Source organism: Chrysochloris asiatica, unplaced genomic scaffold (genome assembly GCF_000296735.1).
Source record: "Chrysochloris asiatica unplaced genomic scaffold, ChrAsi1.0 scaffold00141, whole genome shotgun sequence".
Taxonomy (NCBI): Eukaryota; Metazoa; Chordata; class Mammalia; order Afrosoricida; family Chrysochloridae; genus Chrysochloris; species Chrysochloris asiatica.
In genome coordinates this window covers 7,158,812-7,186,471 of record NW_006408659.1, presented here as the reverse complement: position 1 = coordinate 7,186,471, position 27,660 = coordinate 7,158,812, and the positions used below count along the sequence as shown (strand labels likewise).

The 27,660-nt window shown below is 39.7% G+C and overlaps 1 protein-coding gene across 1 annotated transcript; it reads left to right on the top strand.

Annotated features, from left to right (window-relative positions):
• On the top strand, positions 1-27,398 carry CRLS1 (cardiolipin synthase 1). Its single transcript, XM_006870403.1, has 7 exons — positions 1-313; positions 2,941-3,078; positions 11,538-11,667; positions 19,914-19,999; positions 21,919-21,987; positions 25,528-25,619; positions 27,078-27,398. The coding sequence occupies exons 1-7, from the start codon at positions 8-10 to the stop codon at positions 27,163-27,165; spliced, it is 909 nt and encodes a 302-aa protein (XP_006870465.1). The 5' UTR covers positions 1-7; the 3' UTR covers positions 27,166-27,398.
• Positions 27,399-27,660: the final 262 nt, after the last annotated feature.

Below are 27,660 nucleotides of genomic sequence, written 5' to 3'. Positions count from 1 at the left end.
CAGGGCCATGCTGGCCTTGCGCATGGCGCGAGGCTCCTGGGGGTTCCTGCGCGGCGCCGCCTGGGCACCGGGGGCGCGGCCGAACAAGGAGCGCACCCGCAGGGCTTTGTGGCCGCTCGCACCCTGCTGCCTGCGCTTCCTGGCGGAGCGCCGGTGGCTGCGTCCGGCCGCACTTGGTCTGCGTTTGTCTGGGGCTCGCCTGCGGGCCCACTGCTCGGGTACCGGGAAGGCGGCCCCTGGGTCTCCAGCCGGAGGGAGCGCTGCCGCCGAGGCCCCTGCCGGCCGGTGGGGCCCGGCGAGCGCCACCAGCTTGGTACGTACCGAGAAGGACGTGCCAGGACCGGGGCCGCCAACCCTCGGTGGACTCGGTCCTGGACGCGAATAATGTGCGTTGCCGGACCCTGCGGTCCCGGAACTGTTGAACCGCTTCTCAGAAAAGTTGAGGCAGAGCATTCGGTCGGGATGGATTTCAGGGGCACCAACCAGACCACCATCTGTCTCGGTCGTCATCCCTCTCCCGTTTAATCTACGTTCATTGGGAAAATAGCTTGCATTTCTGGTCTTTTATTAAAACACGGATTTTCTGAAGCGAATCCCCTCTGTTTAGGGCAAAGCTGTGAGAATCTTCAGAAAGGTGTATAGTCCTGTTTGTTTGCACAGGTTTCATTCCCTAACTTTGAGTAACTTCCAGATTCCAGGATGTAGAGTAATTACATAATTTAAGTTGTAACTTAAAGATACGTTAGCTCTAAGTAAAGAAAAATATTAAAACTCGCTTTTGAGGCAAAGGAAGAGAATATTTGTCCACTTATTTTTTTCTAATTGCCCACCTTTTGATCTGTTGAATTTCTCCAGGGCAGGAGTGTGGGACAGCTTTTGATGTCATGTAGCAAGACTCATGCAATTATTACATCTTCAATTGTTAGGTCTTCAGCGGGCCCCTGTACTGCTGTCATCAGATGTACAGCATGGCTTGAGGTGGCCACATCCTGGTAGGGGTCTCAGCTCCACGAACAGCTAGAGCATGTCGCCATTTGAATGCTGGATGTTCTGAGGTTACCATATCCCGACTGAAGTCCTTGCCAGAACGCCAGTAGTTGGTCGAGTATGCCACAGGTTATCTGGTTGGGTAATCTGAGATTAGCTCTCAATTTTAATTTTGGAACGTTTACGGATTTAATTATTAGAAATTAATGCGGTGGTTTTAACGGAAAGCTTTTTATGTGGAGCTAGAAAGAACCCCTTTCACCATTCCATCAGCATTTAGTCCCGTTTCTTAATTCATCAAATGATAACGATCTCATTGCAGCTTTGTTTTGAGTTATGCCACCCAGCTAGTTAACCCCAGAGTAACGGAACTGACTCTGGGGAGAGTGTTTTTTTCTGACCTTTTGCTTTGTTTTGCCCCCTTTTTTTTTCTCCTTCTCAGTCATCAACTACCTTTGTTTTCCCAGAGTTGCTAAAACTTTGGATCTGTTTGACATATTCTGTATCAGTTAGGTCAACAGATTTATCTGCCTTTTTTTGTTGTTCTTTCTCTGAATTCTGAAACCACTCTGACCTTTGAACTTGAGTTTGGAACATAAACCAAGAATGTTTCCATTTAATTATATTGTGTGTTCTACTTTCAATTAAAGACCCCTGAGTTGAGGTTTGTACTGCTTTTTGAGTAGTGATTGTTGCCTAGAGAATTCTTAAGTTTTTCTGTAGCTTTCTATCTTAAGCCACCTGACCCTAACAACCAGGAACTCATTATTCCTCCTGGCAGAGTTAAATGTTTTGTGCCGAGTTGTATGTATAACACAACTTCATATCGTTAGAGAACACTTATTCTAACAGGATTTTTTTTTTTTTAATTTTGAAAAATGTCATTAAAAAATTGAAATGGGCACTTAAAATTTTTTAAAACAGAATTAAGGTACAGGAAGGCTAATTACTGATTAAGGCAGAGGTTAAGTAGAGTTGGTTCTTATGAGGAGACAGTCCCATGGGATGGAATTGGCAGTGTTGACTCAGTGGAGAAAAACTCCAGGCTTTACGTAAAGGCATTTTGGTATCATTTCTGCACCCTGTTGTGCAGTGTCTTAGCTCTGCTAGGCTTAGAATTGTGATAGCAACTGGTTTTCAGCTAGTTGCAGACTGTAACATTATTTTTGTGTCTGTTATTAACAGATTTATAAAAGTCTCTTTATATCTCAGGAATCTCAATTCCTACTTCTTTCCATTTTCTTTTAGCAGTTCTCCAATTTAATGATGAAGTTACAGAATTAAATCCTCCCCCATCTGTATCTCCAAATACTGTGTATGTTGCTAAGTGCCATCAAGTCATTTCCAACGCACAGTGACCATGTGTAGGGTTTCTTAAGAAACAACTGATGAGTTTGAACTGCCAGCCTTGAGATTCAAACGGACTTTGCAGTCCGGTGCCACACCAGGACTCCATATACTGTGAATATAGCATGCTGCAGTTTTTTGATGGATGTGTGTAGGACATGAGGAGAGGTTATTTTAGGCTAAAATGCCTAAGATTGATAATTTAGCTATTTCTCTTTTAACTTTAGCTATTTCTCTTTTAAAAGCTGAGTGCCTAAAGTTCTGTATTCTAAGGGTGAAGTCATCTATTAAAGGCTTTACTTACATAGTAGGTAATACATGTTTGTATTATTCTTTCTCTATTTAGGGAAAAAAAAAAAACTTAAAATAGACGCAAAAGACACTTTAGTTTTTGTTCAGATAAATAATATCTCTTCATCTGCTTATAGTCATGAAAGACAGTTTGAGAGAAAAAAATAACAACACATGGATTAAAAACTAATTTTAAGTAATAAATTTAAAGTTTATGTTGCTATTGACTCTTGTTAATGAAGTGTACTTTTCTATATAGTTGTTTATAAAGTATGAATGTACAGTATTTAATTTAAACATTGTTTTCTTTTTCAGTATGAAAACCCATGGACAATTCCAAATATGTTGTCAATGACGAGAATTGGCTTGGCCCCAGTTTTGGGCTATTTGATTATTGAAGAAGATTTTAATATTGCATTAGGAGTTTTTGCTTTAGCTGGGCTAACTGATTTGGTAAGTTGTAAATACAAACTCCCTGTTTGCTCTTCCCTCCAAAAACTAAGGTCTCTACTATTACACTGAAATAGCACAGTCTTAGTTTCTTTAGAAAGATTGGACCTAGTACTTCGTGTAAGGACTTATCTATAGCATCTCTGTGGGACTCTTTCTTTGTACAATCTAAGGGAGAAATGAAAGGTTATAGAGAGGAATAGGAGGGGCATTTTTAACTCTTGGTCTTCAATTTTTTTTTTATTTTTTAATTAAAGTATCTCTGGGAAACCCTCAAAGAACTGAATGCTAGCTTTAGGAATAGAAATTAGGAAAGAAAGCTGTACATGTATTTTCTGTTTATTGTGTGTCGAGCTACAGAGAGGTGTGTTTATCTGCAACAGCAATTGGGTTTACTGGTGGAAAAGAAACCAGTGGGTCATTGATGACCCAGGAATTTTGTGATGGGCAGAACTCTGCTCAGTTTAAGATAGCAAGAAACTCTAGGGACCCCAAAGATTAGGTTCCTGATCCCTGCTCCAAATCACCCTTATAGCTTCCTGCAGAAAACCTCATGTGGGACTAGGCAGTGGGTGCCCTTCCTTCTTCCACTGTCTATGCGATGGACAATGGAGAAAGGAGCTCCAGGACATCGCTAAGTCAGTTTTGGGGGAGGGGAGGATTGAATTGTTGTTAAGTGCCATTGAGTTGGTTCTGACTCATGGAGACACCCTGTATAGGGTTTCCAAGGAAGTGGCTGGTGAGCTTGAACCGCTGACCTTGTGGTTCAAACCGACCTTGCAGTCCATTGCATTAATCTGCAGTGCCACACTAGGACGATCTCAAATTAGAATTTAGCTTCATGATGTATTAAGTAGGTTTCTGTGGGCAGACCAAAGAATTCCATCATCATGGATTATATTTATCAGTCATCTGTTTCATAGAGGATTTGAAATGGCTTACAAAACTACATACCCTACAAAAACACAATTGAGGGAAGTGGTGAAAAACATGAAAACTATCAAATCAAGGCAAAGTTAGCATTGTAGAAGTAGCTAGAGTGTAGCATTGTACAAGACTGATCTGAAATTCATGTGTGCACCTAGGCAGGACTTGATGATTGATTTGGATCCCCTTCAAACTGGTGCATGTTTAAAAAGCTTTGCTAAAAGCTCAGTGAGAATAGAGAAAACTAATTTTCTTTTAATAAAAGTTGGCTAGTAGCTTTGTAATATCACCTATTTCCTTTGTGGTTCATAGAAACAAAATTCCACTAGCCTATTAGCATTGGTGGGTAATGTAGAATTAACTGAAGCTTTGGGAGGGTAAACAGAGGAAGGCATTTGTATTATTATATGGTATATATCTCTACTTTGTCGCAACATCACCCATTCTCATAATCTTTTAAAATTGTCCCAGCTTTGATCTCTGAAATCTGAAGGCCTCCACTCATTATTAATATAGTTTACTGTCAAAGGCCATCGTACTGATAATGATTTTTCTTTTAACGTAACTGGCAAGACCTTTTCCAGTTACTGAACTCCTTCTCTCTCGGTTCACTACCAAGAAATTCACTGAATGGGCGTGAGACTCAATACACATTTTTCTAATTATATAAGATGCTATGTTCGGGATCTCACAAATGTGTTTTGCATTTATTCCATGGAGATTTTAATGTCTCTCGATTGGTCACTGGGTAGACTCATCCAGGGTTGAAGAAGGGTACTGACTTGATCTGATTTGTTGTGGATATTACCGGAAGGCAAAAGTGGAAATATAGAGAGACGGGTTGGGAAGCTTCCAGTAATCTGGGGAGCTGCGATGATAGCTTGGACTCTGGTTGTAGTTTGGAATTGAAATACAAGTGGGTGGGTATGATACATGTTTTAGAGATAGAGTTAGTATGTTGAATCATTGGTTATGGGGGGCAAGAGAAAGAAGAGTTTACGCCTAAACTATTTCTTTTACTTTTTGTTAGTCAAGTGCTTGGAGATAACATTATCTCTGATGGACAGCAAACTCAGGACAGGATTTTGAGGCAAATAAAGCGTTACAATGCCTGTCTACACAGGCAGTTAGTTAGTTAGTCTGGAGTTGGAGGAAGTTTTTATGAGAGAGGTGGATTTGAGAGTTAGCAGCATAGCATTGGTCAAGTCTGTAGGAGAAATCATCTAGGTTAAGGTGAAAGAGAAAAGAAGGGGTCAGAGAAATGAGCCATGGAGTCCTACCAATGATCAAAGCAGTGGAGAAGGAGCCAGTAAAGGACTGAGAAGGAAAATCCAGTGAGGAGGGCCGACAATGAGTCAGTGTGATGTTCTAGGAATTAAGTAAAGGCAGTGCTTCACTTGTGTTGAGGTCAAGTAAGCTAAGAAATAAAGAATTTGACTTTGAGAAACACTGTCTCTAGAGGGGTGGGACAAGTGCCAATGTAATGTGATAATGACAATCAACATCTCTTTGAGGAAGTTTTGCTTTGTAGGGGAATAGAGAAATAGAGGCACAAAAGGGGGTCTACTTTAAAGATATGACATGCTTGGGAATTTTTTATTAGTGGAAATGATCAAGTAGAAAGAGGAAGACTGATGATGTCAGAGATGAGACAGGAGGGAGGCAAACCAAGAAGCTCCGGGAATAGGATCAGGGAAAGCAGAGAGAATGAATAATTGCAATCAGGTGGTGGATTTGGTGGCACGACTATGAGAAACTTGATGGCAAACTTCTAGTTTTTCAAGGAAAATAGAGACATGATGTTTCATAAATTTTACAAACATTTGTTAATCAAAAGACTTTACAAAAAAAAGAAAAAGAAAAGATAAGCTACTAAGAGACTATGTTCAGAAACCATATAGCCAATAAGAATCTAATAACATATATATATGGTTGACAACAATGGAAAGATAAATATCTCAATCATAAAATGGGCAAAAGACTTAAATAGACATTTCACCAAAGAAGACATCAAATGGCCTCTAAACATGAAAAGTATTAGTATTCAATGTCATTAGTAACCAGAGAGATGTAAATCAAAACCCAGTGAGATACATACCACTTCACTCCTACTAGCATGGCTAAGATTTAAGAAAACAAATAATGACAGTGTTGCTGCAGAGAAATCAGAAGCTTTATCCTTTGTTGGTGAGAATGAGAAATGCCCAACCATTGTGGAGAACAGTTTGGCATTTGCTCAAAAAACTTAAGAATAGAACTACTATATGATTAACCAGCAGTTCCACTCCAAAGTATATTCAAAAGACTTTGAAAGTAGAGACTCAAAGTTATACTTTTATACCAGTGTTCATTGCAACATTACTGAAATAACCAAAAGGTAGAAAAACGAAATATCCATCAACAGATAAATGGATAAACAAGATATGGTACATACGTGCAATGGAAAACTACTCAGTTAGTAAGAGAAGTACAGTCTTGCCAAATGCTGCACTGTGTATGGAGCTGGAAGACATTATGCTGAGTGAAATAAATTCAGTCACAAAAGGACAAATAGTGTGTGATCTCACACAAAAATGCAAGTGTAGAGTAGTTGCCAGGGGCAGATGGAAAGGGGGATTAGGGGACTTCATGCTTATAGATAACTGATTTTCAGCTTATAGTATTGGAAAAATCACATTGACTTTGGGTCGGTTTGCACAATTCGTTAATGTAATTGGTGTCAGTAAATTGTATGCGTGTAAAAAGTTGAGTTGGCAGTGTTGTGTGATAGATATGTTTACACTCATTGTCTTCGTTGTTGAATGTAGTCGAGTCCATTCCAACTCACAGTGACCCTGTATAGGGTTTTCAAGGAGTGGCTGGTGAGTTTGAACCACTGACCTTGTGGTTGAAACTGACTTTGCGGTCCAGCGCTTATCATACAGCTCCACACCAGGACTCCATGTTTACGATAGTGACCAAATGAAGTAATTGCTGAGGCTGCTTATGGATAACCAAACACTTCATGGAATTTGTTTCTTTGGTAGGAGGCTTAGGGTCATGGTTTCTTGGAACATCTCAGTTAATAATTGGCGTAATAACATGTTTAATGCTTCTGTTCTACCTCCTCTTTTGTTGCATAGTAAGTACCTGGCATCTTGAAAGCTTGCACATGGCCATCCAAGGTACATCAACTGGTATCTATTCACCTGAAACAAGGAAGAAAGAGAGTTAGGAAGAGGAGGAGGATATGGGATGTGTGGCTAATTGCCTCCATAAACAACTTGCTCCTTTACCATGCGATCAGAAGAACTGGTTGATGCCATTACTGAGCATTTTGATGAAAGATTCCTTTGATTAATCCTGATCAAAAGGGGGGAAATATAGGCCAGTATTCCAGACTCTCATGGACTCTATTTTCTGGAGCCCTAGAAGGTGGATGAAGCCCTGAAACTATTGTCCTCAAATGATCTTTAAACCTTAAACCCAAAATAGCCTCTAAAGTCATCTTAAAACCTAGTAGTTTAGCTTAATAATTAAGTAAAAAGAAGATATGCCTTTTTTTTTTGGAGCAAATTGACAACATAGCTTGAATTAGATAGGCTCTTTAAGGGGCAGTGGGTTTATATTGAAGGAGGAACAACTCAAGGAGGGTGAGAATGGTTGCATAGCTGAATGACTCGATTATAGTGACAGTGTAATCCGTGTCACTGAATTTTACATGTAGTAATGAATTGGCACAGGATTTTGCAGTGTATATTCCCTACAACAAAATATGTTATTTAAAAAGATAAAGCTGCTAACTTGATGAGCACCTAACAACAGCACAACATGGTTCCAGAAGTCCTTCAGTATAATGTATGTTTGTGCTTCTCTTTGTCAAAGACTTTCAACCATGGAAAATAGAAGCCAGAACCATGAATGGAAAAAATATATACATACCAAAAATAAAAAATAAAAGAGAGAGAGACATCATCAGCTAGAGTGGAAGGGCTTGGGATGGGTTTGAGGTGAGTGCTCACAGTATGAAAATACAAGATGAACACAATAGGCAGGTATGAGATTGCCAGGCAGTATTGAGTGTCTGCTAGAGGTTAGTGGTCAGGCATCTGTACTGAGACCACTCAGTCCATTTATGTGTTTATTTCAGGCAGTGCTCAGCTGCTTGTGAGCGGGCCTGGGGTACAAATAAAATTGTATTTAAGCAGTGTTGAGGGAAAGTGTAGTTGAGGGACTTAACAAATGTTTGTAAAGCAGTTGATAACCTTGGAATTGAATGTAGATTAGAGGAATGAATAGTAAGGAGAAATGGGTGGTGATGGTGAAAAAGTTGGAGGTTTGATTCTGAAATGGTCTTCCAAGGCCCCAACTACTGATTCTAGGCATTTCATTAAATGTTATCTGATGTCTTAAAATGATTGTTGATTGTGATATGAATAGCTAACTAGGAGTAACTCCATTTTTGAGGAATTACTAAGTGCAAGCCACTCCTCGGAAACCCTATACAGGGTTACTGTGGATCAGAACCAACTCGACGGCACTTAACAACAGCAACAGCAATCCCTGAAAGTATTAGTCACATTTCGTGTTGAAGATAATCAGCATTTCGAGGCAGCTAATATAGCTCCGATTTAAAGATGAGGAAACTTGCTTAGAACGACTAAAAAGCTTGCTTAAAGTTACACAGTTTTAGTAAGTAGCAGAGCCAGGACTTGAACCCAGTCCACTCGGTACCAAAGACCGTGTTCTTAGTCACAGTCTCATACTACTGCTGTCTCCTCTAATTCATTGGGATACTTGAGATAAGGAAATCTTATTTACCCTTTAAAATATGTCATGTTTAATTACCTCTAACTCAATTATCCCCCTTGGAAATACGAGCAGAAAACTCCAACATTTGTTGAAGCTGGATAAACTAGAAAATGCCTAAGTTGTACAGTGGAGTTAAGCATTATGTGGTTTAAATTTATCTTGTGACCCCAGATGCCCTGGTTTTTCCATTTCTCAGATTAGACTGAAAATCTGTATTTTTATGGAAGAATTTGAATATGGTGTGGCACTATAGGACTATTAACCTCAGCAGTTCAAACCCTCCAGCTTCTCCTTGGAAATCCTATAATACAGGGCCGCTGTGAGTTGGAACCAACTCAACAACAGCAGCAACATGTTTTGAAAAGCTCTGGATAGGTTACCAAAACTAGCTTGCCAGGTCCCATTTGGTCAACATGCAACCAGGTGTGATATTTGCTTTAAAATATAATTTATTTCGAAGTGTAGTAACTAAGTAATTTAAGTATCAAAAATTTCAGTGGATTGAATCTTTTATTCAGATAAGGGCAAGCAAATGCTGTCTTGTTGTTAAGTGCCGTTGAGTAATTCCGACCCATAGTGACCCTGTATAGGGTTTCCGAGGGGCAGCTGCTGAACTTGAACTGCCAACCTTGCAGTTCAAATGGCTTTGCAGTCTGGCACATTAACCCACAGTGCCACACCAGGACTAGCATGCAACTAATGATGGTACTGAACAAAAGAAATAAAAAGTTGAAAAATACTAATGTTTATAGCTGTTAAGTCATATTTTTAAAAATTAGGTGGTGGTTAGTTGCACCAATTCATGGTGACCCTAGGTGTGTAGACTCTTCCATAGGGTTTTCATGATTGACCTTTCAGGAGCAGATCTTCTAAGACACTGCTGGGTGGGTTTGAACCACCAACCTTTTGGCCAGTAGTAGGTGCATAACTGTTTAAGAGAGTCATAGTTAAAGGTCCTTGCAAGTAAAAACAGCTATTTTAGCTATGCTAAAAACAGCCTAGCTTTTTCTGAAGATAGTGCTGAACGCAATGGAGGAAGTCCCTGCCCCTCCCTCAACTGAAGGTGTTGAAAGTCCGGAAGGCTGTGTTGAAAGGCACTTGTTGCTGTGTGCCATCAATTGGTTCCGAGTCATAGCGACCCTGTATAGGATTTCCAAGGAGAGACTGGTGAACTTGAACCGCCCACCTCTATGCCATCACCAGATTCCCTCTGACTACTGAGTTAGCCATGAAGAAGACTGACGATAACACGCTTGTGCTTACTGTGACTGTCAAGGCCAACAGGCACCAGATCAGACAGGCTGTGAAGAAGCTCCATGACATTGACGTATCCAAGGTCAACACGTTGACCAGGCCTGAGAGAGAAAAGAAGGCATATGTTCCACTGGCTCCTGACTAGGATGCTTTGGATGTTGCCAACAAAATTGGGATCATTTAAACTGAGTCCATCCAGTTGGCTAATTTTAAATACAGATTTGTTTCAATACTTTAAAAAAAATGGGACAAGGGTGTAAAGGCATGGGTCTAGCCTAGACTGTCAGATTTAGTTTTAAATGAGTTCCTCACTAAATCTCTGAAGGTGTGTTTGGGTGTATCTCACAAAAGGGCATTTTGAAAATACTGAGGGACTAGCAGAAAGGCCTTGAGAAAGAAAACTACTACAGGCATATCTTGGAAATAATTGAGGGTTCATTTCCAAGCTACCATAAATAAAGCAAATATTGCAATAATGCAAATCACATGACCTTTTTTTTTTTAATGTTTTATTGTGAATTGTGCGATAATCTACACGGGAGAACATCAGCTTTACATTCATTCCATCATCCATCATTTCATTGGCATAGTTACCATCCTGTCCATGCATCCTCACCCAACCAAGGGGTGTACCCTATAAGCCTGCACCCCCCTCCCACCACCGTTCTCAGCCCCTTTCCATCTCCTGATCCCGAGCCCCCAGCCCTACCATCTCTTGACGTTGTCTTCTCTGCCTCCATCCCAGGCCTCACTGCCTCTCTGGGTAGGATTACGCCCTTCTCTCTTCTCCATTGATGGTTCCAGGGTCCTCCTCTCCTAGACTGATAAATTAATCACTCCCCTCTTTGTTACAAAATGTCCATCTTAAGATTTCCAATCCTCTCAATCAGTCCTGATAACAATTATTCACCATTGCATCACAAGTGACCCATCTATATTTCGTTTCATCAGCCCTTCCTGGACAGGCTGGACACCACTCACTGGAGACTCTACCTTCCTCCACACCCTCTGGATCTAGGTTCTCTCTTGTCACATGAACTTTTGTATCCCAGTGTAGATAAGGGTTTTGTTTACCTTGCACTTCAGTCTACTGAGTACAATAGCATTATGAAAGAGTTTGAAATATTGTGAGAATTACCAAAGGTGACAGAAAGTGAGCATACGCTTAGAAAAATGACACTGATAAATTTGCTCAAGCAGGGTGACCACAAACTTTCAGCTTGCAAAGCACGCAGTAGTTTTGAAGTGCAATAAGACAAGCTGTGCCTGTGTAGAAATGTGAATTATTTTCACACCTTAAATATTTTCCAGACTAACAGTGTTGCTAGTTTGAAAACTAAATACCAGTGGAAGAATGAGAATGTTTGGGGAGTAATAGATTTTATTAACATTTTATGAAACTACAGTGATTATTCTGGTAGCTCTTAAGCTTTAAGATGTCTTCTCTAACTATTATGATGTTTATATTTTTGAAAACCTTCTATTTTCAGTTGGATGGATTTATTGCTCGAAACTGGGCCAATCAAAAATCAGCTTTGGGAAGTGCTCTTGATCCACTTGCTGATAAAATACTTATCAGTATTTTATATGTTAGCTTGACCTATGCAGATCTTATTCCAGGTAAGAACGTCATCATGACATTAGTCAGTCTAGGATTTCTCTGGTCTGTGACATACAGATTATTTTTTTCCAAAACTATTTTTCAACGTTAAACTGTTACTCTAATTTTAAACTATTGAACTGTTTGCTTGTCAAGCTATTTATTTTACTTAAGAATTTATGTCCTTATATTAATAGGATCAGTTGTTTTCTTAGTAAGATAGTTAATTCAAATTACTTTAGAATGTTTTAGAGCTGTATTATGTATTAATAGTGCCTAGTGTGTTTTAAAGCAGTTTAGAGTTTTACTAAATATTAATATCTTTATTAAGTATTATTGTTGTTGTTAAGTGCCATTGAGTTGGTTCTGACTCTTAGGAGACCCTATACAGGGTTTCTGAGGAGCAGTTGGTGAGTTTGAACTGCCAATCCTGTACCGGCCTTGAGGTAGAGTGCCGTACTAGGACTCCTTATTAAGTATGTTGTTGTAAAGTGCCATCGAGTCGGTTCCGACCCATAGCGACCCTGTATAGGGTTTCCGAGGAATGACAATAAATGAAAACTCTGAAATCCTAAAAATGTCTGTAAAATTTCACATTACTTAGACGCTCTTTTTTTTTTAAGCCTTTATTGTGAATTATGTGATCATTTACATGGGAGAACATTAGCTTTATATTCATCCTATCATATTTCATTTCATTGCAATGATTACAGTCCCCTCCATGCATCATCAACCAACCAAAGGGTACATCCTGCAAGGCTGCCCCTGGCCATCAGCACATTTCCCTCCCTGAGTCCAGAGTCCCCAGCCGCTCCATCTCTCCACATCATCACACTTAGACACTATCTATAATATTCAAATCATAAGTGTAATTTGTACATTATCTGAAATACTATTCTGATAGGGTTTTATACTTGTTTGCTTTATATTTCACGTATATTTTCTGTTTGTGTATTTTCTACTAAAGCTGTATTTCTTGATCACTTTTCTTCCTCAATTAAGATTAAACTGTTTCTATAAGGTAGAAATGAGATCTGAGAACAAAAAAACTTATAAATGGTCCTTCAGAAGGTTGCTGTTGACATTTGATAGAAAGAAGTGAGTGGCCTTTCAATTTAGTGTAGACTCAAGCTGGTGATTCTCTTTTTCCTTTACCTCTAGCTTTGTAAGTTCCAATATCAAATTTTAAAAAATGGACTAATGTTTGTGCTTTTTTAAAAGTCAGAATTGAAATGTGTGTATGGTTGAGAAGGAGCTCTGGTAGCATAGGGGTTATGATGACCTCAAGATCAGCAGTTCGAAACTACCAGCCATTCACAAGAGAAAGATGAAGATTTCTGCTCCTGTAAAGATTTACAGCCTTGGAATGCAGGGTCGCTATGAGTCGGAACTGACTCCACGGCACATAACCAGCCAATCAACCATGTGGTTGAGAAGGGGCCATAGGTACTCATTCTAATGAGTATAATTTCAATGAAGAAAACCCTGAAGAGCATTCTATTGACAATATTCAGAATTCTCAGAGGATCTGTGTATGTAGATGAACCTATCTCCATTTCCTGAAGTCGCACTGTAGAGTGTTGGCCAGGTCACTTTTCTGTTGAATTGCTGTATCTAGTATATGACAGAAACCCCACCAGTAGGTGGCTTTCACAAACAGTTATCTTTCTTCACAGTTATTGCAGGATTGTGTATATCATAGTATATATACAGTATATATACAATTTGTTTTTTTTAACTCTTGCACTCCACCCTGTGTTTTCTGCTTCTTTTAGTGTGGAAACATTTTCTTGACTTGTTACAATAGTGGTCTTAAACAATATTTTGTCCTTCTTTGTTCAACTAATGTTACTCAGGGAGTGAGTCTAGTGGCTCCATATGGTAAGTACTGACTGGACTGTGAACCACAAGGTCTACAGTTTGAGCCCACCAACTGCACCATAGGAAAAAGATGTGGCTTTCTGTTCCCACAAAGATTTAAAACCTTGGAAACCCCATACAGGCTTGCTATGAGTTGGAACCAACTCTGTGACTCTTAACAACAACCATTTCACTCAGCATAATGTCTTCCAGGTTCATCTTTGTACCACATAATTTTTTGTGTGGAGTTAATTTTGTATGTGGGTTTTCTTGTCATGTTCTTTGTTGCTGTTGTTTCAGTTTTTACTAAATCTTTGACTTTTCCTCTTTTCACTTTGATGAGATTTATTCATTTTCTTTGGGGCTACCCTGTAATTTATTAATTTCTTCCTAAGTTTAAAATGGTCTGTTTTATGTTGAAATCTACTTGACTTCCTCACCATTTTGCAGTTCTGTATGTACACTATTCCCTCTTTTTACTTTGTAGTTGTTTTCATTATAAATTGATAATCTGTGCATCTGTGCCATCAGGCTGCCGTCTGGATCGAGTGCTGTGCCAAGTCAGGCCAGCAGACAGTTCAGTCATTTCCTTTCTCGCCCCTGTTCAGCATCTTCTCCAAGTCAATATTCAGTCCACTTTTCTATCCTTTCCTCTGAAGCTCAGGCTTCCAGAATTATCATTTGGGCTCCATATGATAAGCACTGGACTGCGAACTACAAGGTCCACAGTTAGAGCCCACCAGCGGCTCCCTGGGAGAAAGATAAGGCTTTCTGCTCTTGCAAAGATTTAAAAAGCCTGAGGAAACCCTATACAGGGTTGCTGTGAGTCGGAACCGACTCGACGGCACATAACAGCAGCAACCATCTTTCATGTAGAGAGTCTCTGAAGGGTCTGTCTAGTCCATCAGCTTGCTGGAAGTCCTGATCTGCTTCTTTATGCTTTCATGTAGTGATCAGGGTTCCAGAATTGTCTTCTGTATTGGTTTCATTTAGTTTCAGATCTTTGCTGCCGATAAATGATGTGGTGTGTCTGACTAAGCTGCCATTTTAGCCACAAAGTCTTGAATATTGAACTTTATCAAATTCTTTCTTCATGTATTATAATAATCTCATGGGTTTTTTTCCTTAAACCTGTTAATGTGTAGTAAATTGTATTACTATTGATTTTCAAGTGTTAAACCAAGCTACAATTGCTGCATAAATCTAATTTATTTGTAACAGCATATTCTGAAGATATTGCTGGATTTAGTTTGCTGATATTTTCTTAAAGATTTCTTGTCTAGATTAATGAGATTTGTCTGCAGTTCTTTTCTCCCATTATCCTTGTTAGGTTTTCCGTTCAAATTTAGACTAGCATCATAGAATGAGTTTGAGTGCACTGTTTTTGGGGTTTTTTTGGGAGACATTTGTGTGAAATTTCAATGTTTGGTTGCACTTGTTGAGTCATTGATACCAGGAGGTTTTTTGTGGGAGAGAGTTTTAAAATAGGTGGTTAAATTTCACTATTATATAATGATTTCGGTTTTCTAGTTTATCTTTTGTCCATTTTATGAGTTGTGATGTTTTACTAGGAAGTTGTCTGTGGTTATTTTTAAGTGCTTTGGAGTCAGTTCTGACTTATAATGATCCTGCATAGAGTTTCCAAGGAGCAACTGGTGGGTTTGAACCACCATCCTTGTGGGTGGCTGTCCAGTGCTTACCATATAGAACCATTCCAGGACCCTAGGATTTTGTCCATTTCACATAAAAATTTAGCATAAGTGATTTATAATTTGGAGCCCTGGTGTGACTTATTCTGTAGGATAAGCTCACTGGACTGCTAACTGAAAGGTGAGCAGTTCAAACACATCAACCACTCCTCAGAAAACCCTATATGGGGCTGCTGTGAGTTGGAACTGGCTCCATGGCATTTTATAATAACAACATTTATAATATCCTCACTTACTTTTTAATGTCTGCAGGATCTGTATGAGTGTCTCCCTCTAACCCTGGTTGTTAATCTTTTTTCTTGATCAATCTTGCTAGTAGTGTTTTGTCAATCAGTGTTATTAACCTTTTTCAAAAAATCATCTTTGGGCTTTGTTAAGCCTCTTTGCTATATTTGTTTACTCTTCATTAAACCTTGATCTTTGCTTTCTACTCTTTTCTTTGGTTTGTCTTTGCTGTTTTTTGTCTTTTAAAATTTGTTTCCACTCAACTCTAGTTCAGCTCTGTCTAAAAGAAATATAGTTGAGGCCATGTATGCAGTTGGATACTGGTGTGGCACTGTAGGATCAGCACTGAACTGTGAACCACAAGGTCGGCAGTTCAGACTTACCAGATGTTCCTTAGAAACCCTATATTAGGTCGCTATGAGTTAAAATCGACTGTATGGCACTTAACAACAGCCACAGCAATAACAACAACAATATATGCTATTTAAAATTTCCTTGTACCTATATGAAAAAAGTATAAAGAAATCAGTAAAAATAATTACCCTTTATTTTATTTAATCTAGTAAATCCAAAATGCTATTTCAAAGTTTAATCAATAAAAAAATGAGATTTTTTTGTAAATTTTTTTTAAAAATTTTTATTGTGAATTGAGTGAAGATTTACAGACAAGATCCATCAAATTTATACTCAACAAATTATATACCTTGTTTCATGTCAATTATTACAATCCCTCCTTGCAACAAGTTATCCTACTTCCTCCCTGTGGCTCCCCATTTACATCTTATATTTCACAAATGAACAACGCAAAAATATTTGATGTAGACATAGAAAACAAATAAGTATTAAATGTCCAAATGGCACATTCTGCAACTCAGCCTCCATGCTTGCAGGCACACAGCCTTACTCAGTCCATGGGCCTATAGCCTGCAACTGCTCTGTCTCCACACGTTTTTTAGGTAGGAGTCTCTCACTCTTGTTCTTTCTTGATGGTCCTGGGATCCTCTGTTCCTGAAATGAAAGATTAACTCCTCCCCTCTATTAGTTACACATCTTCGACAATCACACTTAATCCTGCAAATAATTACTCACAATTGAATCACAAAATCGAATCACCATCTTCCTCCATCCCCTTTCACCAGATCCCTCTGGAAAAGAGGAAACTGTTTAGTCGAGATTCTACTGACCCTTTTGTTCTGAAACTGAGCACATTAATGAGATATTTTTTCATGCTATAGCGTACAAGCAGTTTATGATTTATGAATGTCTGACTTGCCTTTAAACTGGATCTATCATGGCCAACAAAATGAAACAGGAACAGCCCCAGAGTTTTCACCATTTTGCAGATTTGGCACAGTGCCCAGACTGGGAGTGTTTTTGAGTTAAGGCTCTAATGAGAGACTCAGAAGTGGTGTAGTGAGCCCATTCAGGAGCCTGAGATAGGGGAATTCATTATTGGCAGGACTGTAGGAAAGCTACGCACATTCAAAGCAGTGCAGTCAGCCCCCATCTTTGAGCCAGGGTAGCACTGCTTGGGACTGCTCAGAATCCGAGAGCAAGAGATTTGGTTACTGTGCAATGCATATGCTGCCCATCTTCTTAAAGAGGGAGATTAAGTTTCTTGTAAGACTTCACCAATAATTTTTCCTGTTCCGACTATCTTTACCGTTTGCCATACTTCAAAAAGTCAGGTCTGCCCCGGGCTTGCTTTCTTGGCTATGACTGAACTAGGCAGAACTGGTTTGAAACCCTGACACAAGTAGAAATGGATCTAGTTCATAGCCTGGGGACTGCCTAAATATATAAGGGGGCTTCAATGGTTTCTAAAAAAATCTTAACTTTTGTTTTTCAATTAAAATTAATGATTTATTACTTTTTCCAGCTTGCTAAATTATCTTCTGTAATTTTCAGTTCATTGAAAGAATTTTTAATCTTTGCTTTAATTTCTTTGTACATTGTAAACTTAGGGAGAGAAACAGGAGCAGTTAGAAGATGCAAAAATCAGGGACCTGGATGAAATTGCCCCAAAACACAAAAGTAGGAGTTTATGTATTGTCAGTAGGCAGAGGTCTTTGCCATGGCCGTCGCACAGGGCCCCGCCTGGCTAAGCATTGACTCATCCACAGAGCGAGCTTCTGTGCATTTAATAAGCTCTCCCAGCTGGTTCTGTGATGGGCAATCAGTTTGGGGAACCATTGCTTTTATTAGCAACCTTTCCCCCTGGCAAAGTACAAAATTATTCCTAAAATCATTGACTTGCCTGTTTGATTGTTTGGCTGGTATTGCCTTGTCTTCCGTTTGCTCCAGATGCCATGAATTAAATGGATTCACATATAACAAGTGATTAGCTACAGAGATGCTAATTGGTAAGTCATATACTGCTGCTGGGCTGGAAGCCTTATACACAGGCCTGAGCACAAGCTGTGAATTCTGGAGACCTAGCTTCTAATCTTGAGCCTTGGTGTGTCGCTGTAGGATCAGCCCTGGACTGGTAACCGCAAGGTCAGCAGTTCAAACTCACCACCCACTCCTGAAAACCCAGTGCTAGGGTTGTGATGAGTTGGGACCGACTCGATGACACGCAACAACAACGGTTTCTAATCCTGGCTGAACGAATTGCTAGCTAACAGGGTAACCTTGGTAGAGTTAGATAATCTGCCTGAGTTTGCTTGTTTTTTGTATTTGTAAAAAGGGGGTAACGATGATCCCTTTCGGTGGGGTTGGTATGTTAAATGACATAATGTATATGAAATTCTTAAAATAACGCCAGATAGTAGTCAATCGGTGGTTATTTTGGTAGTTGTTTTAATAGAACTAGAACTTGAGTCTTAGCATTGTATTGCATTGCTTTTTCTCCTTTTCTGCATATGCCTTTTATTTAGGTTTAAATTGTATTTTATTTATTTATTGTTTTACTGTAGTGATGCAATACAATAGTAGGGGGTTATTTTCTTCTACAGTCATATTTGGGGAGTATGTTGTTGTGTGCGGTCAAGTAAATTCTGACCCTATATGACTTAGAATAGAACTGTCCCGGTGGGTTTCTTAGGCTGTAACCTTTATAGGAGCAGATTGGCAGTTCTTTTCTCCTTGGGGAGCAGCTGGTGAGTTTGAGCCACCAGCCTTGCAGTTAGCAGCCAAGTGCTTGACCATTGTGCCACCACGGCTCCTTTCAGGAGGCTTATGATACGTAATTGCCATGGTTTGCTGAATTTTAAAATGTGATTGTTGTTAGGTTTTGCCAGATACTGATTGCCACTGCTGGCAAAGTACAAAATTACTCCTTAAAATCATTGACTTGCCTGTTTTATTGGTTGGCTGGTATTATCTTGTCTTCATTTGCTCCAGATGCCATGAGTTAAATGGATTCACTTACAGCAAAATATTTTCTGTTTAGAATAATATCATTGAGAACTAGGTTAAAGGTCTCTGGCCAGCAGAGGTTTAAATTTTAAATCTGTAAGTAATTGAAGTGTGGTGGGCTTTGGTTCAAGTTGTAGGACCATAGAGAATGTCATCCCTGGAGAAGACCATACATGCAACTTCAAAAGTAATTCACAAAAGAACTGATGGAAAGAACTATGGAAGAGAGATGCATCAGTATGTTTTTACTTTAGTAATTGGAAGCCATTTGAACTGAGTGTTGGCTTCAGTATATACATTCATAGTAAAAAGCTACAGAGCAAGAGGACATAGAGAAGAGCAGGTCTTCTGCCCTCACATTGTCACTCACCAAGGGAGTAGAAGCTCCTTGGGTATCCATCTAAAATATCCTTCTGCCGGCTCTGGCTCTGGGGCCATGCTGCAGAAACTGAGGAGTCATGAAACTGTTGAGAAGTTGGATTCATGTTGTGGTAGAATTCATTGAATGGACAAGGGTGAAAAAGCAGTGGTCTAGGTAGAAATTGGCTTGACAATGAAAATACTTTATTTCTCTGCAAGTATATATATATATATATATATAGGAAATTTTATTTTTTAGAGAATTAGTTTAGGGTGTATAATTAAGCAGTCAAAGCTCCTGAGACTCCAGAATGTTTCAAGTCCTCTACCTTCTTAATCTATTTACCTTTTCTTTCCATTTAATTCTAATAAGTATGCTGTTTCGATTTTCTTCTTTCTTTCTCCTCAACTCACAAAGTATCAAAAGAGGGTAGTAGGGGCTGAGTGTAGAGCTAAGGCTGATACTATAGAGCTATTGCTTGGAAACTGAAGAAGCAAAAAGATTGGTATATGAGAAACAAATGTAGGACTCAAAAGGCTCTGGCTTACACTTCCTTTTCTTTTGAGGGTAGATTAATAAGGATCTAAAGATCAGTTCACTGATGATCCTAAATCTTCAGTGTTTATTATAAAATATTACTTAAGAAAAACACTAGTTTATAATGAGGCTGAGTGATACCTTAGTATATTCATAAATGTCTGCTAATTATTTTCAAAATCCCAATCAGAATCATTTTCTATTTGATTTTCAGTTTCACTTACTTATATGATCATTTCAAGAGATATAATGCTGATTGCTGCCGTTTTTTATGTCAGATATCGAACTCTTCCAACACCGGTGAGTTGGTTTCAAAAAACATCGTTTTTAGTGTTACTGATAACTGCAGATGGGGAGAAAAAAAGTAAAGACTATTGTATACTGAGTTTCACTGAGAATCATTTATGGAACTATTTTTTCATCCATTTACCAGGAATGTTAAAAAATAAAAACATAATTATCTTCTTGCTAGTTGAATCACCCACTAAAGTTGTTGAATAAACACACAAATAACAGACTTAAAGGAACATATTTCTGGCTTAAGTCAAATCAATTTGATTGTTAACACATGAAAAGCCAGACCAGCCATCCCTTGTCCTTAGCAGCAAACTCTTGTTGAAAATGTTTACCATGGATGAAAGTCCCCTTTCACCATTGTGGATTGTCTGGAACTGGTTTTAGAAGACAGAGTGGCCTAACCATAGAATATTTGTTCACTGCTTTTTACAAATATTTGAGCACATACTGTTGTTTTTAAGTGCTGTCCAGTCGGTTCTAACCCATAGTGACCCTGTATAGGGTTTCCAAGAAGCGACTGGTGAGCTTGAATTGCCGACTTTGTAGTTCAGACTGACTTTGCAGTCCAGTACATTAACTGTGGCACTGGGATAATGTACCAGACTGCAAAGCTGTTTGAACTGCAAGGTCGGCGGTTCAAGCTCACAAGCTAGCTGCTGCTCAGAAACCCTATACAGGGTCGCTGTGAGTCAGAACCGACTCGATGGCATTTCACAATACAACAACAACATTAACCCACAGCTCCACCCCAGGACTCCATTTGAGCACATAAGCATGGCATAATAACCTCACCTTTAGCTTCTTAATTAATGAAAAGTGTTGTCAAAGTGCCATCAAGTCAGTTCCAACACATAGTGACTCTGTATAGAGTTTCCAAGGAGTGGTGAGATTTGAAGTGCTGACCTCAAGATTCAAACCGGTTTGCAGTCTAGTATGTTACTCTGCAGTGCTATACTAGGACTCCAGTCTTTTATTCATTTTAATCTATAAAAGAAAATGCTGTTTGGTGCCACAGAGTTAGTTCCGAGTCATAACGACCCTGTATAGCCAAGGAGAGCAGCAAGTGGCTTTGATTGTTGACTTTGCAGTTAACGTCCAGTGCTTACCCTATAGTGCCACACAAGGGCTAGTGTTAGTTTTATTGAATTTATCTAGTAAAAAGATGTAATGAAGCAGACTTTAAGATAGTTATTAATATTCACATTTTATTTGTTGTTGTTAACTGATGTTGAGTTGCCTCCGATTTATATCGACCCTGTATAGGGTTTCCAAAGAGCAGCTGGTGGGTTTGCACTGCCAACCTTGTGCTTGTAGTCCTGTGCTTATCCTAGCACCACACAAGAACTGAGAAATCTATACACTTTTAAAATTGTTTTCAATAATTATGAAAGGGAAGGTTTTGTAACAGTGTATGATTTGCAAAGACTGTAGCTATTTCTTATTTAGCATAACAAAAGAAGGTACATATTAAGGGCTTGTCTAGTCATTCTTACTCATAGGGGTGACAGAGTAGAACTGCCCCATAGGATTTCCTAGACTGGAACCTTTACGGAAGCAGATTGGCACATCTTTTTTCCCTCGGAGAGACTGATGGATTAAAATTCCTGACCTTTCTCTTAACAGCTGAGTGCTTATCTGTTGTGCCACCAGTGTTCCTTCTGTCTAGCATATAGTTGTTTTTATTATTGTTGTTAAGTGCCATTGAGTGGGTTCCAACTCATAGCAACCTTGTGTAGGATTTCCAAGGAATGACTGTGGTGGGTTTGAATCACCATCCTTGTAGTTAGCAGTCCATTGCTTATCCTACAGTGCCACACCAGGACTCTGAGCAAAGAGTTAGCACTGAGTAACTGTTACCTACATATATTAACAAAATGTTTGTTTTAAACTTGAACAATAAATTATTTTTTTTCCTCTGCCAGAGAACACTTGCTAAGTATTTTAATCCTTGCTATGCCACCGCCAGGTTAAAACCAACATTCATCAGCAAGGTAAGAGACGTGTCTTCAGAGTGAGTGTGATCACGCAGTCAACCTTAGCACAGGCCTTATGGATCTTTAGGACTCGTGTTGTAGTTTGTATTGGTGATTTGAAAGTTTAAGTGTCTGAATGAGGTAATAGGGCAACCCCACTGGAGAGGATGAAGAGAGTTGAATTGTAATTGCTTCTGTGAGATACAAATACATAAGGAAGCTTCCCTCCTGCTGTTTGTTCCCTCCCACCGTGTGGGAAATCATTATGTAATTAATAAGGGCCATCCATTTTCGAGAGAGACTATGGCACTTGAAAACAGAGTAAGAGGAAGTTTTTTGAGATTGCTTCAGGACAATAATTATATGCCTGTCATTGCCTACAAAGAGCACACTATTAATGCCTTTAAGGGCAATTTTGTTTTCATAGTAGCCTTGATAAGTTTGCTCTATTCTTCTGCCCCATCACTTGTGATAGAGGCTTAATGGGTTAAGGATGTGGATCACATTTGGACAGAACGGTGTCTTTTTATAGTCCCCTGAGGTGGACCTTCATACATGTTTTTGTGTTGTTTTTTTTTCTCACTTTTGTTGTTGTTGTTAAGTATATTTGAGTCAGTTCCAACCCATAGTGACCCTCTGTAGGGTTTCCAAGGAGTGGCTGGTGAACTTGAACTGCCCACCTTATGGTTCAAACCAACTTTGCAGTCCAGTGCCACACCAGGACTCCTCAAATGACTTGTATTACATAACAATTTGAATGTAGCACTACATAGCAAGAGTTTTAAAGAGGCACAGGGACCAAATGATTTGATTTTAAAAATGAATGGAATTCTTATTATTTGGCTGTAGAACCGACAGTAGACCAGAGCTGCTTCTCTGAGCACATCACCACTGTTTCGTCTTCACAGACTTCCATGGATGCTTCTTAGGATGAGCGGGGGAGGCTTCAGTGTACTCTGATTCTGTTTTCTTCCTTTTCTCCTCAATGCTGTCTTTTAAGTAGAAGAACCTACTCCTTTCTTCCAGAAAGCTCTTTCAGGAAAATGAAGGCATTTCTGTTTTCTAATCTCAGAGGATTTGCCAGGAGGCGAGTGAAAAGTGCATTGGAGAGGTGCAGCAAGCAGGAAGTCTGGGTTCTGGGTTTGCTTTTTTAACCTGCTATGACTGCAGACAAGCCATTTAAATGCCACCTTGTCACCTGTGCAGGCGCAGAGGCGATTTTAATGAGCAACTGAGAAAAGAAGATACGTATTAAGGGCCTGTCTAGTAGAATTTTGCAGCATTATTGAATTGTGGTGTAAATTCAAGGTCGTGGTGTTTTCTGACAGCTGATACAGCCCTCACTGTTAAGAACAGCTGTGCTGACAGGCCAGTTAGTGAAGTTGATCCTTCTTTGTAGACTCACCTGCCAGTGTTTTTGGCAGAGATCTTGGATATTAAACATCAGCATCAAGCATACTGAAGACTTACCACTTTTCAGCAGGATGGACTGTGTTTGTCTCACAAGCTTGAAACAGGATTCAGATTCTTTGCTGGTTGTTGGGATGTGGGGGGTGGTGAGGGGAGGGAGAGGGGAAGGTGGAGCACAGGGCTAGTTTGGGTGCTAGGGAGGAGGACAGTATACAAGAAGGGGGAAGGGAGTGGAAGAACCAAGCGTATGGGAGAACAATTAGGCAGGTTTGCATGGGCTAAGTGGGACAGAGGTAAAGAATGATGTATGCACAAACTTGGAACAGCAGGGCTCTGGGATACAGGGATTGAGACATGGTTGGAATGGGGAAAAGGAGCTCTGGTAGTGTAATGATTACGAATCGGGCTGCGAGCCACAGGTTAGCAGTTCAAAACTACCAGCGGTTCCGCTGGAGAAAGATGAGTCGGTCTGCTCCTGTAAAGATTTACAGCCTCGGAAACCCTGTGTAGGGTCACTATGAGTTGGAACCGACTCCATGGCACACAACAACAACAACGTTAAGATGCTTGGGTGTCTTTCAATCTTGGTTTCCCTGGCATACCATTATAAAATAGACACAGGAGGGGAGAGAAAGGAATAGCCAGAAGTATCACCATAGAAAGCTTGTAAGTCCATCTTCTGCCTATAACTGATTGGAATACTTAAAATGGGGCTATAAGGTGCCCATTGAAGGAGGCTTCCTGTGGAGCCTCTGCAATACATAAGACTATAGGTGGAATCCTGAACAGCATCCAGAATCTTCTGATGTGGGAAATTTCCACTTGAAAGGATAAGTAGAGCAGCCTGGAGCAGCTAGAAGAACAGAAGAAACCTCTGGAAGAAAGACCGACAGGAAAAATACAAAACAATATAGGCAGACCAGCTGAACAAGCAAGTTGCTCTCCCAGGAGACATCAAGGCAAGTGGTCGGGTCCCCTCAGAACAAACCCCCTTCCAAGACTTAAGATTCAATGTGTACTCTTATCAGTGACCATATTTGTCACCGATAAGGGGAAGTGAGGGAAAAACAGCAATGAAGCTGTGAGCTAAACCCAACAATGTTCAGTAGAGTCTTGTGAACCAGGGTGGAGACCTGGTTGGCCAGCAGTGTGGCAAGACCTGGGGACTCTTGGGCCCAGAGTCAGTGACATAGCCACAGAGGACAATAGTGGAGAGTGAAGTGTCCAGCGGATAAGAAGAGAGGGCATATGCATAAGAACACCCACACTTGCAAATAAAACCCACTTGACCTGGCTTTAATGACTGGATAATTAGAGCTCAACTAGAAGAAGAAAGAAGACAAAAAAAAGAGTAATCTGATACAATTTGATGAACTTGACCTACACCTATGGATGCAGTAGCTCAAAAGAAGGAATAAATTTTTATAGCAAGGATCATTCCCACCCCTCCATACACAGAATAGACAGGGATGGGCAACTTGGACATTGGCTATCCAAAGTGGGGAGGCTACAAAGACAAGAAGTGACTGGCTTACAAGCTTTCAAGAGGGATCTAGAAGCTTACAAGCTTTCTAGATCCAGAGAGTGTGGAGGAAGGTAGAATCTCCACTGAGTAATAGCCAATCTCTCTAGGCAAGGCTGATGAAAGTAGATGCGGAGAGGTCTCTTGTGATACAATAGTGAATAATTGTTATCAGAACTGATTGTGAGGGTTGGAAATGTAAAGGTTGACATTTTGTAGCAAAGAGGGGAGTGATTAACTTTGCAGTCTAGAAGCAGAGGTCCCTGGGACCATCGAGAAAGAAGAGCAGAGAGCGGGACCCTACCCAGAGAAGCAGTGATGCCAGACATGGAGGCAGAGATGATGCCGTGGAGAGATGGAACAGCTGGGGACTCCAGAATCAGAGAGGGCGAGGGGCTCTGTGCTGACAACCTGGGGGAGCAGGCTTGTAGGATATACCCTTTGGTTGGTTTGATGATACATGGAGGGGATTGTAACCATGGCAATGAAGCGATATATGATAGGATGAATATAAAACTAATGTTCTCCCATGTAAACTATCACATAATTCACAATAAAACATTAAAAAAAAAAAAAAAAAGAAACAGGATCCTGGTTGACATTATTATTTCTTTCTTTTTTTTCAGGTAAACACAGCTGTCCAGTTAATCTTGGTGGCTGCTTCTTTGGCAGCTCCAGTTTTCAATTATGCTGACAGCATATATCTTCAGATACTGTGGTAAGCTAGATTGAGAATTTCTGTTACCAGGTCTGTTGTAAGCGTCCTAGAATGACTTTGTTCTTAATGTTTATTGATCACTGACTGGATAAAGCCTTGTGCTGTATTTTATGATTGATAACACTCTTGAGCTTATGGAATGTACAAATCATCTAGTAACTTATATGCACAAAGAGGTGTGAGGTAGTGTACTGAGGTTTCTGAGAAGGGAAAGATATTGTTACATAAGGAAGAAGGAGGAAAAAGCTTCAGGTAGGCAGTGGTATTTGGTGGATTTTATATAGGGAAGCCATTTCAGGTGAAGGATAGACCCTGAGCAAAGACACTGTTGTAGGGGAGTAGGTGTGGGGAAGTACTTTCAGCCACTTGACTAGAATCTTATTGGTGAAAGGGTTATAGTAGGAAGGAAATGTGGAGAAAGGAATTTTAAAGTCTTCTTGTTTTTATTATGCAGTGTAAGCCAGAAAAAAATTGGTTAATCGAAATCAGTTAAGCTAAAGAATCTTTTTTGAAAATGATACACAATCTAATTTTTTTTTAATTGTGGAATTTCAAAGGGAATCAAGGGTTGGTTGTCCTGAGGGAAAAAGCAATAAAGAAAGCTGGCATTAATTTAACGTCACCCCTATACCTTCAGATTCTCCAATTCTTCAGGAATTAGTGCTCTATTCCATTAGGCAGTGTGTAGCAGTGGGGAAAGAGCACATGGGCTCTGGAATTGAGACCAAGCCAGGCCCAAGCATAGTTCTGTGGCCTGCACTTCCACTGTAAAATGAGGTGGTTATAAAGAAAAAACAAGAGCACACGACACATAGAATAATATTTGGTCAAAATGACAGTTGCTTGTATTACCATTCTTTTTAAGGGGATCATAAACTAGATTTTGATTGATATTAGTAATTCAAGTGAAGTCTTACAGAAAAGCAGTGTATTTCGATTCTTAAAGCTAAATATATATGTTAAATGCCATTAAGTCAGTTCTGACTCATAGCGACACTGTATAAGGGTTTCTGAGCAGCACCTGGTGAGTTTGAACCACCAACCTTGCAGTTCAAACTGAACTTGAGATTCAGTGCTTATCCTGCAGCACCATACCAGACTCCATATGTTGTTAAGTGCTGTTTAATCACTTCTGACTCATAGCGACCCTGTACATGGTTTCTGAGGAGCAGCTGGTAGATTTTAACTGCTGACTTTGTGGTTCACAGTCCAGTGCTGACCCTACAGCGCCACACCAGAAGTCCATACATACATATGTATGTATACACACACGCGCACACACACACACACACACACACATACTGTGCAACTCTCTATTCTTGATATACCTCTGTGAATGAGTCTATCTAATTGTTTGGGTTCCTAGAAAGGGGTAAATTAAATTTTTAATACTCTTACTGTTACTGCTTTTTAGGTGTGTCAGCTACACTCACGTACATTTCTCTCCTTTCACAAAAGGTGTTTCACAGCTTTCACCACAGCTGCTTCAGCTTACAGTTACTATCATTATGGTCGGAAAACTGTCCAGGTGATAAAAGGCAGATGAAAGCTATCCATCATCACTAGCAAGGAGGCAGTCTACACATCGTTGGTGGCAGGCCCATTTGGAAATCTAAAGGAGTGTTTCCATTTTGGTGTTCAGCTTGAAAAAGGACTTGTCAGAACAAACCATGTCAACAAAATTGAAGTAGTATGCATTGAAAGTAAGCTTGATCATGGGTATTTGCGGAATTTCCAATGTATTTTTAAATACAAATAAAACTATAATTTAGAGTTTTTTATCTTAGGTTTCTTAATTAATTTATAAGATGCCAATTATTCCAATTATTGTCAGTCACATTTTAAGACGTTTAAAAACAACAAAACAGGCTGGAGCATGAAAACTGGGGTTGCCACCTTGCTTTCAGTAGAATTTAATTACAAAGCACTAGGAGATTTTCTGGGTTTAAATATACATCCTGTACAACTTGACTAAATAGTTTTATGTTTGATTTTTAGATCAGTATATGCAACAACTCAACAGTACCTAACAACAACAACA

Coding starts and splice junctions, on each gene's coding strand:
- CRLS1 (XM_006870403.1), top strand. CDS start 8: ATGCTGGCCTTGCGCATGGCGCGAGGCTCCTGGGGGTTCCTGCGCGGC. Junction 314..2,940: donor CGGCGAGCGCCACCAGCTTG/GTACGTACCGAG, acceptor TTTCTTTTTCAG/TATGAAAACCCATGGACAAT. Junction 11,668..19,913: donor CTATGCAGATCTTATTCCAG/GTAAGAACGTCA, acceptor TTTGATTTTCAG/TTTCACTTACTTATATGATC.